Here is a 19,030-nt window from a genome sequence, read left to right as displayed (position 1 = left end):
CAGGGAAGTCTGTTTAGTGTGACTATCACAGTTCATGTTTGGAAACTACGTCAATAAAACAACCATGACAATAAAAACTAAGTACTCACAAACAAAGCAAACCTCTCGGAACCTACAGATATGCCCCACTTACTCTGCATAGGTTTTCTCTACCTGTACTATGAAAAGATTTCCATCAATTTCTACCCTCATTTTGTCACCACTTAAACATCTACATAAATTGGTTGAGCTAGAATCTGGCCATTCAATGCTAGACATTAGCAATAATCTGACAGATGTTTGAGCCTCTCCACTTGAGCAGAAGAAAACACTTGCCTCTGATATTCTCTTCAGGTGAAATGCCATCTATTTTCCTCAAGGTACAAGATCATGTTTAGAAATGTTTGCATAAATACTGAAAATCTTTTAGGTACAAGACTCGGAGCTGCCTATGTCAGTGGCAGCTGAAAAGCAAAGAAACAAAAACAAAACCTGAACTCAAACCTTCACAGCCTGGGTACCTGACTTGCGTTCCCGACATCCCTTTCGTCAGGCCAGACGAAGGGGGTGTGGCCGAATGCGCGGTGCCCACGTGACCCCTGAAGCCTCAAGCCCCGCAGTCGCGCGATCCGCCGTCATATCAGCTTATGCCGCCGGCCCCGGATTGGCTGGCGGCGTCTGGTATTCCGCGCGTGGGCTCAGTTTCCGCTCTTATTGGCGGACCCGCCTAGTAGCCCGAGAAACTGAGGCGTGCGGGGCGGTGGCGAACCTCCGCGAGGTAGGGACCGCAGGAGGACGGAGCTAGGGGCGGAATAAGCGGGACGGGGTAGGAGAGGAAGAATGGGGAATGGGGAGTTACCAGAAGGTGGGACGAAAGTGGAGGATGAGTGGGAGCGTACCTGGACCTTTTTATTTTATTTTTTGACCTTGTCGCGGGCGTGTATTGAATGCCTCTCGGTGCCAGGCACTGGGTAGGCGCTGGCGGTAAACAGTGAGGCTGCGTCAGGGGCTCCTGCCCTGAGGTGCCCCTGCCCTGAGGTGCCCGAGAGCTTCAGGGAGCCGAGTACCCTTAAAACAAGCTGCGAGGGGTGTGATAGGGCGAGTGCGGGGCTAGGGGACGCGTGCTGGCTCGGGCTGGGTTATGGCGGAGCTAGACCTTTGGTTGTTTTTTTTTTTTTTTTTTAGACCTCTGGTTTAGGGGCCTCTGCTGGGCCCTGGTGGTGCAGTGGGTAAGCGCTGCAAAGCTAACCAGAAGGTGGGCGGTTTGAACCCACCAGCCGCACCGCGGGAGAAAGACGTGGCAGCTGGCTTCCATAAATATTTACGACCTTGGAAACCCTGTGAGGCAGTACTGCTTTGTCCTGTAGTGTCGCCGTGAGTCGTGATCCACTTTGTGGCAGTGATTTTTTTTTTTCGTTTCGTGTCAGGGGAGAGGAGGTGTTTCGGGGCGGGTGGGGAGGTCTAGACGTGAAACAGAGGGTGGGCTTGGAGCAAATGAAATACTAGTTGATGCTGGCTGTCATGGATTTTTTTATTCAAGGGAAGTCTGTTCTTTGAACAGTAATGGGTTATATCGCGACGATTTCCCTCTTTTTTTTTTTTTTTTTAAGGCAAAAGAATTAAGCTAAAGAACTGGTTACCGCGACGTACTTATAATGGAGGGACAACAGTTCATGGTTTGAAAAGACTAGAAAAGGGAAATAATCTTATTATTTTAGAATTGTAAAAAGCAAAGTCATGTATACTGATACGTTATAGGAGAGTTAATTTGGAGGTGGTATAGTATTTTTTTTTTTTTTTATAGTATAAGAGAAAGAGAAAACCCTGGTGGCGTAGTGGTTAATTGCTATGGCTGCTAACCAGAAGGCTGGCAGTTCGAATCCACCAGGCGCTCCTTGGAAACTCTATGGGGCAGTTCTACTCTGTCCTGTAGGGTCGCTATGAATCGGAATTGACTTGACGGCAACGGATTACGGGTGTAGTAGAAGAAAACATTACTTAAGTAAGTAAAGTTTCAGGAAGTGGAAAGTTTGTGGCAGCCTGATATCTCAGCAAAAACTTCTAATACGTTATTTATCTTTGTAGGACCATCATGACTTTTTAAAAATTTCAAATAATAAATAATTTTTTTAAAGACCCTTGATTGTTTACAGAGTGCTTTCCAATTCACTATCTAATGTAATTAAAAGGATGTAATACTCAGAATTCTTCAGATGCGTGCATAACATCTTGAGAGAATATAGTGAGAACAGACTCTGGAATTATATAATCCAGCTGTAACTTACTAGCTGTTCAGCTAGATCAAGTTATTTAAATCCTCATGACCTTGGCTTCCCCATCTATAAAATGGAAATTATGAAAGTATCTACCTCATAGGGTTGTTATGAGAATTAAAAATACATAAACTGTGTTTAAAATATCTGGTTCTCAAATGTTAGCTATTCTTATCTGAAGTTTTTAAGTATGGGAAAAATACTGGACTCAGTCATTCCAAGCCTTTAGTTGTTGTTGTGTGCCATCCAATCAATTTCTACTCATAGTGACCCCATGTGACAGAACTGCTCTATAGAATTTTCTTGGCTATTTTTATAATTTTTATAGACTCGACGGCACTGGGTTTTTGGGGTTTATAATCTTTATGGAAGCAGATCTCCAGGTCTTTCTCTCGCAGAGCCTCTGGGTGAGTTTGGACTGCCAACCTTTCAGTTGGCAGCTGAGCACTTAACCACTTGCACCACTAGGGCTCCTTATTCCAGGCCTAGTAGTAGTATATTGATAGGTGTGTTTTAACAAAAGCTTTTTTTCTGCAAAGGTAAAATGCTGTCTAATACAAACTTCTTCTTAAAGTAGGAGTACTTAGGGCCTGTGGAGCCCTTGATTTCGGGGAGTCTTTGAACCCCTTAAAATTACATGTAAAGTTATTTAAGCTTGTGCAGTTACTCAGAACTTAAAAAATTAAGGAGTTGAAATATTAAAGAGGCAGTAGAGCTTAGTTCAAGTCCAGGGACTTTGCAGCCAGAGTGTACTTGTTCCAACCTGGGGCAAGTTTCACAAGTTTTCTGTGCCCAGCTTCCTCATCTGTAAAATAAGAATAATACTAGTACCTAACTTTTAGGGTTTTTTGAGAAGATAAAATGAGTTAATATATGTAAAACATTTGCAGTACCTTCCATTCCAAAACCCATTGCCATCGAGTTGATTCCAACTCCTAGTGACCCTACAGGGCAGAGCAGAACTGTCCCACAGGGTTTCCAAGGAAGCAGACTGCCACATCTCTCTGCTGCGGAGTGGTTTGTGGGTTCAAACTGCCTACCTTTTGGTTACCAGCCGAGTGCTTAACCATTGTACCACCAGGGCTCCTTTGCAGTATCTAGTACATAATGAATATTAATGGGAACTATTATTAATTGGGGAAACCCTGGTGGCTACGGCTGCTAATCAAAAAGTTGGTAGTTCAGATCCACCAGGCACTCCTTGGAAACTCTATGGGGCAGTTCTTCTCTGTTCTTTAGGGTCACTATGAGTTGGAATCAACTCAACTGCAACAGGTTTTTGTTTTAATTATTAATTGGAGCCCTGATGGCATAGTGGTTAAGAGCTTGGCTGGTAACCGAAAGGTCAGCAGTTTCAATCCACCAGATGTTCCTTGGAAATCTATGGGGCAGTTCTGCTCTGTCCTGTAGGGTCGCTATGAGCTGGAATCGACTCAGTGGTAATGGCTTTCTTTTTTTTTGCTTATTGTTAATTACTTAAAAAAAAAAAAGAAAAATCAAATGACCCCCTTTTCTGCTTTAGGTTAAAGTAATTTTGACTCAGGTTTTGACTGTCATAATAGTAGTAATTATAGCACTCATTTGTTGAACACCTCCCATGTCAGATGGTGCCAAGTGCTCTATGTACTTAGTCTCTAAACCTTATCACAATTCTATAGCAATAGATACGTTATCTCTGTTTTATTGCTGAGAGTGTCAATATAAACTTCAAAATTGCATTACAATTTTGAGATACTACTGTTATTGATTTCAGAAGATTATGTGTTAGATGTCACAAATTACAGCAGTATATTCATGAGTACGTAATTACTACAATCAACAAATATGACTGATTCAAACCAAAATTCTAAAAGCACTTAAAACAAATTTAATTGCACAGTATCTAAAGTTCCTCCAAATTTTTCTTTTTCTGACAAGGCGAGAAGAAAATATTTGCAACTCATATCACAGAGGGCTAAGCTCCCTGTTAAATAAGGAGCTTCTGGAAATTGATTTTTTAAATGAGAATAAAAGCCTAGTGGGAAAATGGGCAAAGGATACAAGCATAATTCACAGAAAATATAAATTACTGTAAGTGTGTGAAATGATGCTCAACTTCACTTATAATAAGTCAAATGTAAATTAAGTCTACACTGAGATAACCTTTCCTACCAGATTCACAAATATCTAAAAGTTAGCTAAGATCCTCTGTTAAGGTTGTAGGGAAATAGGTATCATCTTACATTGCTTATGGACTGGCAAAATAGTATATCCCCTGTGGAGAGCAGCCTAGCAATATCTACCCAAGTCATGAATGCAATTACTCTTTGACCTAGCATTTGTATTTGGCAGAAGTTTACACTATACAGGGTTCTTCATTGTAACATTGCTTGTAAAGGCAAAAGATTAGAATCTATCTTAGTTATCTAGTACTCCTATAATGGAAATAGTACAAGTGGATGGCTTTCTCACAGTTTAGGAGGCTGTAAGTACAAATTCAGAGTGCTGGCTCTAGAGGAAGACTTTCTTTGTTGCTCTGGAGGAAGATCCTTGTCTCTTTAGCTTTTGCTTTCTGGTTCCTCGGAGATCTTCATGTGTCTTGGAATCTGTCTTACCCCATCTCTCTTACTCACTTCCCTGTTTAATCTATTTTATATTTCAAAAGAGATTGATTCAAGAGACACTAATGTTCAAGAGACATTAATCCAGCCTCATTAACATAACAAAGACAGCACATTTCCAAGTGGAATTATAACCACAGGCATAGAGGTTAGGATTTACAACACGTATTTCGGGGGAACATAATTCAATCCATAACACCATCCAAATGTCTGTATGTGGGCGATTGGTTAAATAAACAGCAGTGAAATCACAGTGATGGGAGCACAGGTCTACAGTCTCTTACCCGTAATTTCAAAGTCTGCAAAGCCTAAAAACCAAAAGCCTTTGTTTGTTTTAAATTTGGCAGCCTAATTCATTTGATGTCAAAACCTTACTCCGGCTGACTGAGGTGCCTGTTTTGTCTTGTACCTTCCAGGCACTCCTGCTTCTGCTATCTGCTAGTACATTTTGCTTTTTAGTTGTTCAGTTACCTTGGGTTTAATTGCATTTGAAAATGTCAAAAATAGGTAAAGATGGCCCTGTAGCAACGAATGAAAACATTTGTTATTAATAATAGAATGGAATATAGAGTTATTGTAGTAGGTTGTGCATGGTGTGTCTTTGAGACATCATACAGAAGAAGACAGTGTGAGAACTACCACCATAAAAAAAAAAAAAACCCATTGCCGTCAAGTTGATTCCAACTTACAGCGACCCTATATGACTTAAAGAATAGAAAGATTATTGATATTTTACCATGGCAATGATGAGAAGAACTAATGAAAAATAGGAAAACATTATTGAAAATAAAAATCTTAACCGTGTTTTAATTAAGTGGATTTGACAATTAGGAAGTAAACAAATACCATTGATCAGTTTACTGGTCATGAAACAAATTAGAATAGATAATGAAAAATTGCTACTGAAGATGAATATAGTATTAAGCAGGGCTTTGAACTGGTTTTAAACAGTTCAGTCGCGGTTGACACCATGAGGCTCAATAGCAGATTTGAGCTGATAGAAAAAAGAATCAAAGAACATGAAGATAGGTTAATTGAAATTACCCAATCTGAGGAACAAAAAGGCAAAGAATGGAGAAAAACGAACACAGCCTCAGAGACCTGGGGGATGCCATCAAGCATACCAGCATAAGTATAATGGGAGTCCCAAAAGGAGAAGGCAGAGAAATGGACAGAACAATTATTTTAAGAAATAGTGATGGGAATTCCCCAAATTTGATTAAAAAATATTAATCTGCACATAAAAAGCTAAACAAACTCCATATAGAATAACACTGAAAGAGGTCCACATTTAGACACATGATAATGAAACTGTGAAAAGCCAAGGAGAGAGAATCCTAAAAGCAGTAAGAGAGAAGTGACTAATCGTGCACAAGGATTCTCAGTAAGATTAACAGCTGATTTCTCATTAGAAAACAGAGAAGCCCAAAGGTAGTAGAATGACATCTGAAAAGCTGGAAGAAAAAGACTAACAAGAATTCTATATCCAGCAAAACCTATTTCTCCAAAATGAAGAAATTAAGACATTCTAGATAATCCAAAACAGGCTTCGTCACTAGTAGACCTGCACTACAAGAAATAACACAAAATGAGTCCTTCAGGCTAAAATAAATGGACCAAAAAATAAATAAATAAATAACCAAATCTGTTGCTGTCGAATCAATTTCAACTCATAGCTACCCTGTAAGACAGAGAACTGCCCCATAGGGTTTCTAAGGAGCAGCTGGTGGATTTGAACTGCCGACCTTTTGGCTAGCAGCTGAGCTCTTTATCATTGTGCCACCTTGCCTCCCCAAATGCCAGAAATAAACCTTTTTTTTTTTTTAATCTATAGCCAGTTGATTTTTGACAAGGGTGCCAAGTCCATTCAATGGAGAAAGAAGAGTCTCTTCAGTGAATGGTGCTGGGTAGTCTCATGGGACATCTCAGTCGATTCATAAAGTTACGTTCTATATCCTAGTTTGGTGAGTAATGTCTGGGGCCTTAAAAAACTTGTAAGCAGACATCTAACATACAACTATTGGTCTCTACTTGTCTGGAGCAAAAGAGAAGGAAACCAAAGAGTCAAAGAAGAAACGAGTCTACAGGACAAGTAGTCTACACGAACCACAGCCTCATCTACCCTGAGACCGGAAGACCTAGATGGTGCCTGGCTACCACTACTGACCACTCTAATCAGGGCCACAATAGTTGGACCCTGATAGAATGGAAGAAAAATGTGGAACAGAAACCTACCTTCCTAAAAAACAAAAAACCAGACCTACTGGACTTTTCAAGACTGAAGGACTCCTCTAGACTAGTGCCCTGAGATACGCTTCAGACCTTGAACTGAAATTAACCCCTGTGATCACCTTGTAGATAAATAACAAATTGGCTCAAAAAATAATGGATATCACCCGTAAGTACTATACTTCTTTAAAAAATCACCTGTATGAGTCCAAACGGTCAATAATTACTTTAAAACAAAAGAGGCAGGAAAACTAGATTAATGGAAATAGAACAACCAGAACCAAAATAATGAGACTGTTCATGCGTTGTGAAGAATGTGACCAATGTCACTGAACAACTTGTGTAGAAATTGTTGAATGGGACCCTAAACTGCTGTGTAAACCTTCACTGAAAACACAATAAAATATTGTCTAAAAAAAAAAAAAAAAGACAAATGGTGCTGGGGCAGCTGGATTTCGACATGCCAAAGAGACCTCTTTGGACCCCCTCCGTCACACCATATGCAAAAATGGACTCAGTAAACTTTCACCCAAAATACAATAAAAAATGTATTTTTAAAAAATTTAAAAAATGAACTCAAAGTGGATCAATAGCCCATATTTAAGAACCAAAACCATAAAACTCATAGAAGAAAATGGGTAAAATTTCAAGACCTTGTTTTTGACAGTGGATTCTTAGATACGGCAACAAAAGTACAAGCAACAAAAGAAAACAGATAAACCAAACTTGATCGAAATGAAAAGTTTTTGTGCATCAAAGGACTTTATCAAGAAAGTGCATTACCATAAAATTGACCCAGCAATTTTACTTCCAGGTATTTACCCAATAGACTCAAAAGCAGGGACTCAGATACGTGTATAGCAATGTTCATTGCAGGATTCACAATATTCAAAAAGTGGAAACAACCCAAGTATTCATCAGTAGATGAATGGACAAGCAAACTAATGGTGTATGCACGCAGTAGAGTATTCTTAGGCCATAAAGAGCATACGAAGTTCTGATATGTGCTATAATATGAACCTTCAAAACATTATGCTGAGTGAAATAAGGCCAAAAGGACAAATACTGTAATGATACAACTTATATAAAATATCTAGAGGAGACAAATGCGCAGAGACAAAAGTTCGTTAGTAGTTACCAGTGGCAGGGTGGAGGAAGGAATGAGAGTTATGGCTGACAGGGTACTGAGTTGCTGTTTGAGGTAATGTAAAACTTTTGGAAATAGGTAATAGTGATAGTGGTACAACATGGTAAATGTAATTAACTTCATTGAATTGTACACTTAAAAATGGTTAATATGGGAAACTTTCGTTATATGTATTTATCAAAATATTAAAAAATATCATATACCTAGATATAACAATCAGAAGATCATATACCTAACTACAGAACTATCAAAAGAAAATATAGGGGTAAATATTGATGACCTTGGATTTGGCAAAGGATTCATAGATATGGCACCAAAAGGACAAGCAACAAAAGAAAAAAAATTTTTTGACTTCGTCAGAATTCAGTGATACTATCCGGAAAGTTAAAAGATAACCCATAGGATGAGTAAAAATATTTTTAAGTCATATATCTGATCAGGGACTTGTATCAAGTATGTGTGTATATATATACAGAATTCTTAAAACTCATCAATAAAAAGACAACCCAGTTTTAATAAAGTGGAGGGGGAGGATTTGAATAGACATTTCTCCAAAGAAGATACAGAAATGACTTTATGTATAGATACACAAAGATTTCCAAGATGCATTGTTAAGTGAAAAAGGACCTTGGCTGTATAGTACACCACTTTTTATAAGGAAGGAAATTGAAAATTGCAGTTATATGCATTTACATGAAAAACACTGTCATGACCCTGTAGGACAGAGTAGAACTGCCCCCATAGGGTTTCAAAAAAACTTAACGTTCCTGGGCTTCATTTTCTCTCACTGGGCTTTAGTGTCGCCTTGTATAATATGAAGAGAGTGGACTAGAGATGTTGTTGAAGATCCCTTCTGGCTCTAAAGGTTGTATTTAGGGGATTCTCTAAAAAAAAAATTTTTTTTTTTTTTCTTCATAACAGGCAGCCCTGGTTGCCAACAGCTAAGTGTTTGGATGCTAACCGAAAGGTCAGCAGTTCTAATCCACCAGCCGCTCTTTGGAAACCCTATGGGGCAGTTCTGCTATGTCCTGTAGGGTTGCTGTGAATTAGAACCAACTTGACAGCAACGGCTTTGAGTTTTGGTTTTAGTTCTTCATAACAGACTTGTACTTCATATGGTTTTTCTTAAATCAGGAACTTCGTACAGTTTTTTCGTTTGTTTTTGCTTAGAGGAATGTAAAGGTGGTGTTTACACATGTTTATTTTTTAGAGGCCAAGATGGACCTTGTACTCAGTGTTGCAGATGATCATTTTTTTACACCGTATGTGTACCCAGCTGCGTGGCCAGAGGATGACATCTTCCGACAAACTCTCAGCCTCCTGATTGTGACAAATGTTGGTGCTTATATCCTTTATTTCCTCTTTGCATCACTCAGCTATTATTTTGTCTTTGATCATTCGTTGATGAAACATCCACAATTTTTGAAGGTGAGTGATTTTCTTACCTACTTTCTAACTAGTGTTGGAGTAAAAATAACCATGTGATATGTTTGTGTGATTTTCAGATGCAACTGGTTATATATAACCGTAAAAGTGTTTGACACCAGCCCGAAATGGATTAGACACTTTTGGTAGGGCTAATGTCTCTCCTTCCCTTTAAACAAATAAATGAATGCAACTTTAAAAAACAAAAACAAGTTACAAGCCTGGTATCTATTAGGTACTTAGATATTTCTTTGCTGATAGTGATAATTAACAAATGCACACATTTATATACTTATTTTAATGTATGACTTTCACAAACTGAAATATTTTTACTATGTATTTTTTTTTATGTTTTATTCAACTAGATAGGAGATTCAAACTAGGTAGTTTTGGAGTTATTTATAATCATTTTTCTGTTTCAGTTGCTTATATTTGTCAGTTACTGGAAGGAGAGAAAATAAATTGTGAGGGTTGACGTGGGAATAGAAATTAATTATGACAGGGATAATTACCCCTCAAAGAGAAATTTAGAATATAAATTTTGTGGGAAGAAAAAAAAGTTTCAACTTTAAAATATTTATTGCATTTACTTTTTACAGAAGCATGTCTTGCATATGCGTTCCTACGTATTAAAATCTTAATAAGATCAATTTGGAGGTCAGCACCAGTCAATAAAAAAAGATTTTAAAAATCCAATCCAAAACAATTTTCTGCTAGTTTTGTTTGTTACAGATTTTGTGTTGATAAGTTGATTTTTCTAATTGTAAGTATTGTAAATGCGATTTTCAGAATCAAGTCTCTCGAGAAATTAAGTATACTGTCCAGGCACTGCCATGGATAAGTATCCCCACTGTTGCATTGTTCCTGTTAGAGGTGAGAGGTTACAGCAAATTGTATGATGGCATAGGAGAGTTTCCATCTGGTAAGTAAACAATTTGAGTCTCAGGAGGAGGGTGGTCTGAGCACCCATGGATTTCTTTAAAGCACCAAATCACTCTCTTTTTTCTTCTGTTAGAATAATTATAAACTGTTGCGTTACCTTTATTCTCCTTTTTTGGATTCATGTCATGTCACATACGTGCATTTCTTTGGTCTATCTGTTTTCAAGTCTGTTGTAGGTGAGATTATGCCTGAGGGAAGAGTGAGATGTTTTGCTAGGCCCTTGGGTTTCTATCCTTAATAGGAAATTAAACTTCTGAAACAAATAATTCAGGTAATAAATGATAATTGCTGAAAAATCAGAAAATAGCAATTTTTCAAAGTCATTTTCCTGCTCTTTGGAAACTAAATCTTTTGTCATATATCCTCCCATTTTCTTATGCCTGTGTATGTCATTATTTACATCATAAAAACAAAATCTTACTCTGCATGCCGGGTGGACCCTTATTTATTTATTTATTTTTCTTTTAGAAATATCTATGGCCGTATTTTCATGTCAATACTGGCATCATATAGTATATTATAGTATTTCATTGGATAGATACCTGTTATCTAAATGATTCCTAATTAGACTTTAGATTACTCCTTTGTCTCTCTTTTATAAACAGCCCTGGGGTGACTATTGTGAAATTTTGGAATTATTCCATCAGGATACATTGCTGGTATCTAGCATATAGAAAGGAATGCTAATAGTTAACACTTAGTGTCTGTTAATGTACCAGCTCTAGTTCTAAGCATGTATCAATCCATTTCATTCACATAACAATTTTATAAGGTAAGTACTGTTATGCTCATTTCATTGGTGAATAAATTAGAGAATTTGTTATTTGCCTAGATTGCTCAACGAACAAGTAGTGGACCTGGGATTTGAATCCAGGTTTGCTGATACCACCACCCTTGCTCTCTAAGTAAGGGGTTATTTATTTAGAGTAGGGGAAAAAAATTACACATTGGAGTGATGAGCTGGCTGGCCTTGAAGAATAAATAGGATTATGAGTAAAAAATAAAGGGAGGGAGGGCATTCTAGATAAGTGGAACAGTATGAATAAAGGTCTGGAGGTAAGACTTTCAAGACTCTTGGGAGGAAGACGTTGAATAAACCAGCCTGGTCAGGGCAGAAGAACAAGAATGATGAGGTTGGAAAAATCAGAGATAGTTGGGTTATAGAGTTAATGCTAGGCTTTAGGTATTTAGTAGAAAGTTTTAAACAGGAAAATAATGTGTGAAAGCATATTTTAGAAAGATTAATTTGAAGGAAGACTATTAAATAGCATTACTCTCAGAAGGTACCCTGGTGGTAACAGTGGTTAAGTGCTCGGCTCCTAACTGGAAGGTCAGTGGCTTGAACCCATCAGCCACTCCGCAGAAGAAAGATGTGGCAGTCTACCTCTATAAAGATTTACAGTCTTGGAAACCCTGTGGGATATTTCTGCTCTGTCCTATAGGGTTGCTGTGCTGAGTTGGAATTGACTCCACAATAATAGGCTTGGTTTTGGTTTGGATTATTCTCAGAAATTTAAAAAATAAAGATGCCTCAGCAGTGTCCTTTTTCTGTCATAGATATATACATATATATATACACACACGCACATGCGCGCGCACACACACACACATATATATACACACACACATATATAATAGTTGCCATTGAATTGACTCAATGTGTGTCAGAGGAGAACTGTCCTCCATAAGGTTTTCAATGGCTGATTTTTTGGAAGTAGATTGCCAGGCCTGTCTTCCAAGGCACGTTTTGGTGGACTTGAACTTCCAACCTTTTGTTTAGCAGCCAAGCACATTAATTGTTTGCACTACCCAGAAACTCCCTGGTGTATATGTTTTTAGTTTAAGTTAAGAAATATTTTAGGTGAGACAGTTCATAAGACATTTTAAGTTCTTAGGAGAGGCAAGTAAGGAAATACCGTTGGAGCAAGCTCCAAGGAATCAAGAGAGATGACAATTTATAGTGTTTGGTTCCTAGATCACATTTTGAATTTAGATGAACACATGAAAGGCAAACTCTGGCCCAGGAAGCCAAACCTTAATTATGCTGTTCTCTGTTTCTTCTAGGTTGGATTCAACTCTGTGTTAGTATAGTATCCTTCCTCTTTTTCACTGACATGTTGATCTATTGGATTCACAGAGGCCTTCACCATCGACTTGTATATAAGGTAGAGTCATTTGTAGGAGAAATAGAAAAAAATTACACCTTATAACTGTGTGTGGTTATAAATTCTGTTCTCTATTTGAGAATCTCCTCTATGTTAAATACCTAAGTAGCCATAGTCATGACAGTTACCAGGTACATTTTGTTCACATTCTTTTTGATTCTGGACAGGGCCGTGTTAAGATTTTTACTGTTTTAAGGCAAAGGAGGAGGATATTTTATAAAATGGTTTTGCTCATTTCAGAGGAAAATTTCAGTTAAGTCATTTCCATAAGTATGAAAAGCTAAACTGAATGTTGCTCAGGATAATATTTGCAGTGCTGACGATGTCCTTTTCTTCTGTAGCGTATACACAAACCTCATCATGTTTGGAAGATTACTACGCCATTTGCAAGTCATGCCTTTCACCCGGTGGATGGTTTCCTTCAGAGTCTACCTTACCATATATACCCTTTTATCTTTCCCTTACACAAGGTGATTTATTTAACTTTGTACGTCTTGGTCAATATTTGGTCTATTTCCATTCATGATGGTGATTTTCATGTCCCCAAAATCTTAAGACCATTTATTAATGGCGCAGCTCATCATACAGACCACCACCTATTCTTTGACTATAACTACGGACAGTATTTCACATTGTGGGATAGAATTGGAGGCTCATTCAAAAACCCTTCGTCTTTTGAAGGGAAGGGACCGCTTAGTTATATGAAAAAGATGACAGAAGAAAAATGCAAGAACCATGCAGGAAATGATTGTAAAAATGAACAATTATTCAATGGAGAGTGTACAAAGAATGAGTAGATTATTGCCTAATTATTCTGAAGTATTTTTAATAAGTTAAAAATATTCTACATACAGCAAAGAGTCATAGCAAGTAAATGGTATCATTTGAAAATCAGCACTGTAGATACTGCTGAGGAATGGTAGATCAAAGGAAGATGCTGTGAGCACTAGGATTTGAATTTCATGATTAAAATGCCAGGCCTTGGTATAAGGGACAACTTGGGTCTTTCTAGCCAGCAGATCTGTAGTTCATCTTCCTGCAATGTCAATTTTCAGAAAGATGGAGGATTATCGAGAGGACTAGGCTTTTTCTTTTTGCTTTATTCCACCCACATGCATCAAGAAACATCCATTATGCTTAATAATACCAAGACTAAGAACCATAACAAAGAAGTACTAATGTAAAGATGGTTCTTTGTTTCTGGAATGGTTAAGTCTTGGGTATTGGGATGAAGATGATGACTTGTATTTGGTTCAAGTGAAAACATGAATGTGAAAAAAAAATTCTGATACAACATATTAGCTGTTACATAAATGACCTGATTAATAGCAGGTATAATCACCTTCCTACACATGCAGAGCTCATTGTCTGGGAACGTTGTCAGATATTTACATTTTACTGATGTAGAAATAAAACAGAATTTGAACAAACATCAATACTACCATGATTTAATCCAGATCTGGGATTATTGAACTGAAGATTTTGTTGGTTATTATTTAAAGCCATTATTTAATCAGTGTAAAATATGCGAATCTGAATATATTTAGAAAGGAAAACTTGATATCTGAATAATATATTTGACACTACTGATTTTTTTAAATTAAATTGATGCACTGCACTTTTGATATGTTTCAAAGTTACGAACGTATACTTTTCTTTAAAAGGAAATAATTGCCAAATATTTAGGCCAATCACTGAATAGTTTTGAAATCTTATTCTCCCCCTCTCCCCTCTCTCTTCCCCATTTTCTCTGCAAAAAAATTTAACAGCTATGTTCATAAAGAAATGTGCATTGTAACAAATACATTAGGAAAAACATGGTTTACAAAGGCATTCTATAAGCTATTTATATAAAATCAATAAAGTTGATAATGATTATTATTAAACTGTTATCAGTTAAATATTGTAACATCACAAAGTTTTCTTTAGACAAATTGTCAGTTTGAAAGCCCAGAAATGATGCGGCCTGTCAGAACTGTATTAAAACATCCCCAGAGGCTCAGTGTCCAGGGGAAAAATACAGATGGTGGGGGGAGGGGTGTCACCTTCTTTTTATACTTCACATGTCTGTTAAAATTTGAGTATTCTGCAAGAGGCCGGTCATAAAATTTAATGCCTAGGATCCGGAAAAAGTTTTTTTTCCCTCTCTGAATTACTGTTATACTGTCATTTTACTTCACTGTACCAATATACCAGTTGATATTTTGTAGTACGTAAACGCACCTGAATGCTTCTCACTAATACCCTTCTCTCCCCACCCAGTACTCCACTTTGCCTGAGAAGGAAAATTAAGGAGAAGTAAAACTTTGTTTCCTAATAATAATGACATCTAATGAGTCGGAATCAACCTGATGGCACACAAAAACAACAATATTTATTGAACTTTTATTATTGGTCAGGCACCATTACAAGTCCTTGACACAAGAAAACTGGGACCCAGAGAAGTTAAGTACTTTCCTGAGGTTTATTTCTCACTCGTGAAGTCCAGTATGGATATTTGTGGTCAGTGAGCAGCTTTCCATATAATCGTTCTGAAACTCAGGCTCCTTACACCTTGTGGCTCTGCCTTTCTCTCACCCCACACGCCCTGATTGTTGAGGGAGCAGATAGGGAAAGAGGATAGAATTTGCACATGGGAAATTTCTTTTGTGCCAGGCTAAGAAGTAGTGCATATCACTTCTGCCCACCGTCCTTTGGACAAATCTTGGTCTATGGCCCACCTTACTGAAAGAGTTTCTGGGAAGTACAGCTAGCTATGTACCTGGGAGGAAAGGGAAACCAGTTTCTTGAAGAGCCAGCCAATTTGCCATATCCATGCAATTTATTCCCCTCTGTTTGAGGGTCCCAAGGATAGAAAGGCATTGAAAGGTGACTGAGCTCAGGAATATTTCAAGTTATCCATATGCTGGTTATCTTAGTGTAATTCCATAACTCCAATTGTGTTAGTCTCCAGATTCTTACTCATGTAGCTTATAGAAAAGAAGGAACAGAATTTATGGGTAGAGGCCTCTCTAAAAGGTGTTAGAAATAATCAAACTAGCCTCTTCCCTCCCACTCTTCTCAAATTCTGCTCTTATTAAGCAGTATGGGCCTAACAGTTTTTAAGCACCATTACCACATTCTCCTGTTACCCATTAGAGGAATTCAGAGGTCCTTCCCACAGAAATATTAAATAAAAAATACTTTTTCTATTGACTTTAAAACTTTTTATAATATAGGGCAGAAAGGGAAAGTGAAGCCTACATTTTCCACTTTTATTGTATAAGTTGGGAAGTGGCTGGAGATGCTGAGAGAACACATTTCAAAAATGCATAAAGTTTCAAAAACTTAGTGAGTCCTCATCATCCTCTCTGTCTCTGAATACTGTGAATTTCCAACTCCTCATACACCTATAGCATGATTCATTTTCCCTTCCATCTTCAAGAAGTCAGAGACAAATTGGGAGAGAAACTATAAGTTCAGTTTTTGATACATGGAGTTTACAGTGCAGGCAGATTGCTTATATAGAGATGGTGTCTGGGAGGAGGATGGAAACTAGGGAGAAAAATCAGAACAAAGATTTGGGGTTAATCCAGATAGAAGAGACATTTAAAGCCATGAGATTGCCAAGGCCAGCATGAAAAAAGATATAAAGAAACAAACCAACTGCAGGGGAAAAGTTGGTCTTCCTAACTTCTTCAGACACACAAAACGCTTTGCTGGCAGTCTTAAATCAGCACTTACGCTTTCTGTCATCTATTATAGTTATGTGTATCTTATCTGTTCTAGACCGTAAATGCCTTGAAAGTAAAAACCACCTGAATCATTGTATTAAACCATGCATCCTTACAGAATCCCCAGCGTGGCTGTGGTTCGATAAATACTAGTTGAACGTTCTTCTCTTTGAACTAGGTGCAAATGTTGAATCTACAGACTCGACTGTATTTTTAGTGAACAATTTGTTCCTCGGTCATTTAGCAGACATTTTGTTGAATGCATTGGGAAAGGCAAAGTGGGAAATAAAGAGGAATCAAAGAGGGCCCTTTATCAAGGATAGGCTCTATTCCTTTTTCTCATCCAAAGTCATAACCTTCCACTGGAAACAAACAAACGTAACCTACCAGTGCTCAGTATTCTGGCCATATATGAATCAGTAAAACAGGTACTCATTAGAGGGCTGGATGAATCCGTATACGTGGCACTTAACCCCACTGTGCATACAAAAGAAGACCCTCAGAGATAGCGGCTGATTGAACCAGGGACGGACAAATTTAGTAGGACCTCAATAACTTCAACTGGAGGATAACTCTCTACCTCAGAAGAATTGTAGTAGCTAAGAGCTTTGGCATTAAATAGGTGATTTTGAGTCCTGGCTCTGTTACTTGCTGATGATGACCCTTGGTTTCTCCATCTGTAAATTGATAAAATAGGCCTACCTCATAGGATTAAGTTGTTATTTGCTGTCATCTTGTCTCTGACTCATGGCAGCCTTAGGTATAACAATGAATTGTTGCCCTGTCTTTTACCATCTTTAAATATCATTTTGAAACTCAGATGTTAGCTGAGGTTATTCATGTAAATTGTGCTTAATGCTTCCTCTTCCTAGGTTCAGTGGTTGTCTTTACACCTAAGCTAGGCCCTCAGTAGAAATCAGTTGGAGGAGAACAAAAGGCTAGATACTTTCACTTTAAAACTGGAGGGCGAAAGACATGAAGTTAACTAGGGTGAGGGGGTACAGAGGAAATTACGTAAGTAAAACTAATACGTCATTTACCGTAAAATGTCTTTATAAGAGTTGTAGGATACCTAGATTATTTGTTGCTATATAGTTTCAGGAAACCCTGGTGGCATAGTGGTTAAGTGCTACGGCTGCTAACCAGAGGGTCAGCAATCCGAATCTGCCAGGCGCTCCTTGGAAACTCTATGGGGGGCAGTTCTACTCTGTCCTATAGGGTCGCTATGAGTCGGGATCGACTCGACGGCACTGGGTTTTATATAGTTTTATGAAAACAAATGCATTGTTATAAATCATAAGACCAGCCTACGAGATTTTGAGATAGAATAGAAGAAACATACTTTGTCTGAAAAGTAGAATAAGTTAAAATGATTAAGAAAGCAAGAAGGAAGCATGCCAACTATTTTGTCCACAAGCTTTATTGCCAAGAGGGATTTTGGTATAAAAAGAAAAATACTTATAAATACTTGCTTTAGTTAATATTTGCTTTATTAAAATAATAAGTTTAAAACACAGTTTTTCTTAAATCTCTAAGCCCAGCTTGGAGATCTTGTTATTCTGTTACAAGTATGGTGAAATTTGTATAAAAATAAAGAGTAATTGCATTCTCATTTCTTTGACTACCAATTAACTCAGAAATTTGACATCAGATATTCTAAACATTTAACACCATTTATGTATTTTGTCCATCACATTTTCGTAAACATTTGATCAGAGATTTAATTTATTTCATTATCTTTTTATTTCAAATACCTCAACCGCTAAAAAGGCAGACTTTCATACTTGACAGATTTTTCTAAGCACCTCAACCACTCATGAATAAACCCATACTTAAACATACACAAAACAGCATAATGGTATTAAAACTCATGAGTCACTCAAACAAGTATTCATATTATAGACTTTTATTCACTTCTTGCACCATTTCTTTATGAATTGTCTTCCTCTGTTTTAAGATTACGGTTTTGTTCACTAAGCCATTTACATAAGTGAAAAACTTGTCCCCCTTATATGTGCTTCCAAACAAAGAAAAAGAAGGCTGGGACCTTAGCACATGTTCCAGTGTTAAAACAGTAACTTTTGTAGTGGCTTTTGTCTGTCACTTCATTGGGATGTTTTTTTAAACTATATAATTTATATACAATCAAATACATGCATTTTAATTGTACAGTTCAGTATACTTTGACAAATATGTACACCCATGTAACCATCCCCTCCAATCAAGATTTAGCACATTCTAGAAAAACTTTCATCTCCCTTTTCATTCAGTCTCTCCCCAACTCCAGCCCTAGGTAATCACTGATGTATTTTCTGTTACTGGAGGTGAATTTTGCCTGTTCTAGAATTTCACATAAATGGAATCATAGTATGTACTCCTTTGTGTTTAGTTTTTTTTTTAGCTCAGTGTGTTTTAATATTCACTCATGATGTTACATGTATCTGTAGCTTGTTCGTTTTTATTGCTGAATAAGTGTCCCTTTATAGCATACCACCATTTGTTTATCCATGTATCTGTTGATGAATATTTGGGTAATTCCTTTTTTTTTCCTTTGGTT

The 19,030-nt window shown here is 37.5% G+C and overlaps 1 protein-coding gene across 4 annotated transcripts; it reads left to right on the top strand.

Annotated features, from left to right (window-relative positions):
* Positions 1-625: 625 nt before the first annotated feature.
* Positions 626-18,658, top strand: SC5D (sterol-C5-desaturase). 4 transcript variants are annotated; one of them, XM_064268939.1, is made up of 7 exons: positions 628-757; positions 1,165-1,353; positions 6,687-6,816; positions 9,439-9,656; positions 10,443-10,575; positions 12,660-12,760; positions 13,102-18,658. In XM_064268939.1, the coding sequence occupies exons 4-7, from the start codon at positions 9,447-9,449 to the stop codon at positions 13,555-13,557; spliced, it is 900 nt and encodes a 299-aa protein (XP_064125009.1). In that variant the 5' UTR covers positions 628-757; positions 1,165-1,353; positions 6,687-6,816; positions 9,439-9,446; the 3' UTR covers positions 13,558-18,658. The 4 variants fall into 4 exon arrangements, with proteins under 4 accessions (XP_010596237.1, XP_064125009.1, XP_064125008.1 ...); XM_064268938.1 differs by lacking the exon at positions 6,687-6,816 and adding an exon at positions 1,784-1,981; XM_064268937.1 differs by lacking the exon at positions 6,687-6,816.
* The last annotated feature ends 372 nt before the right edge of the window (positions 18,659-19,030 follow it).

This window comes from Loxodonta africana, chromosome 15, assembly GCF_030014295.1.
Source record: "Loxodonta africana isolate mLoxAfr1 chromosome 15, mLoxAfr1.hap2, whole genome shotgun sequence".
NCBI lineage: Eukaryota > Metazoa > Chordata > Mammalia > Proboscidea > Elephantidae > Loxodonta > Loxodonta africana.
The sequence above is the reverse complement of the archived record's forward strand: the minus strand, read 5'-3'. Positions and strand labels throughout refer to the sequence as shown.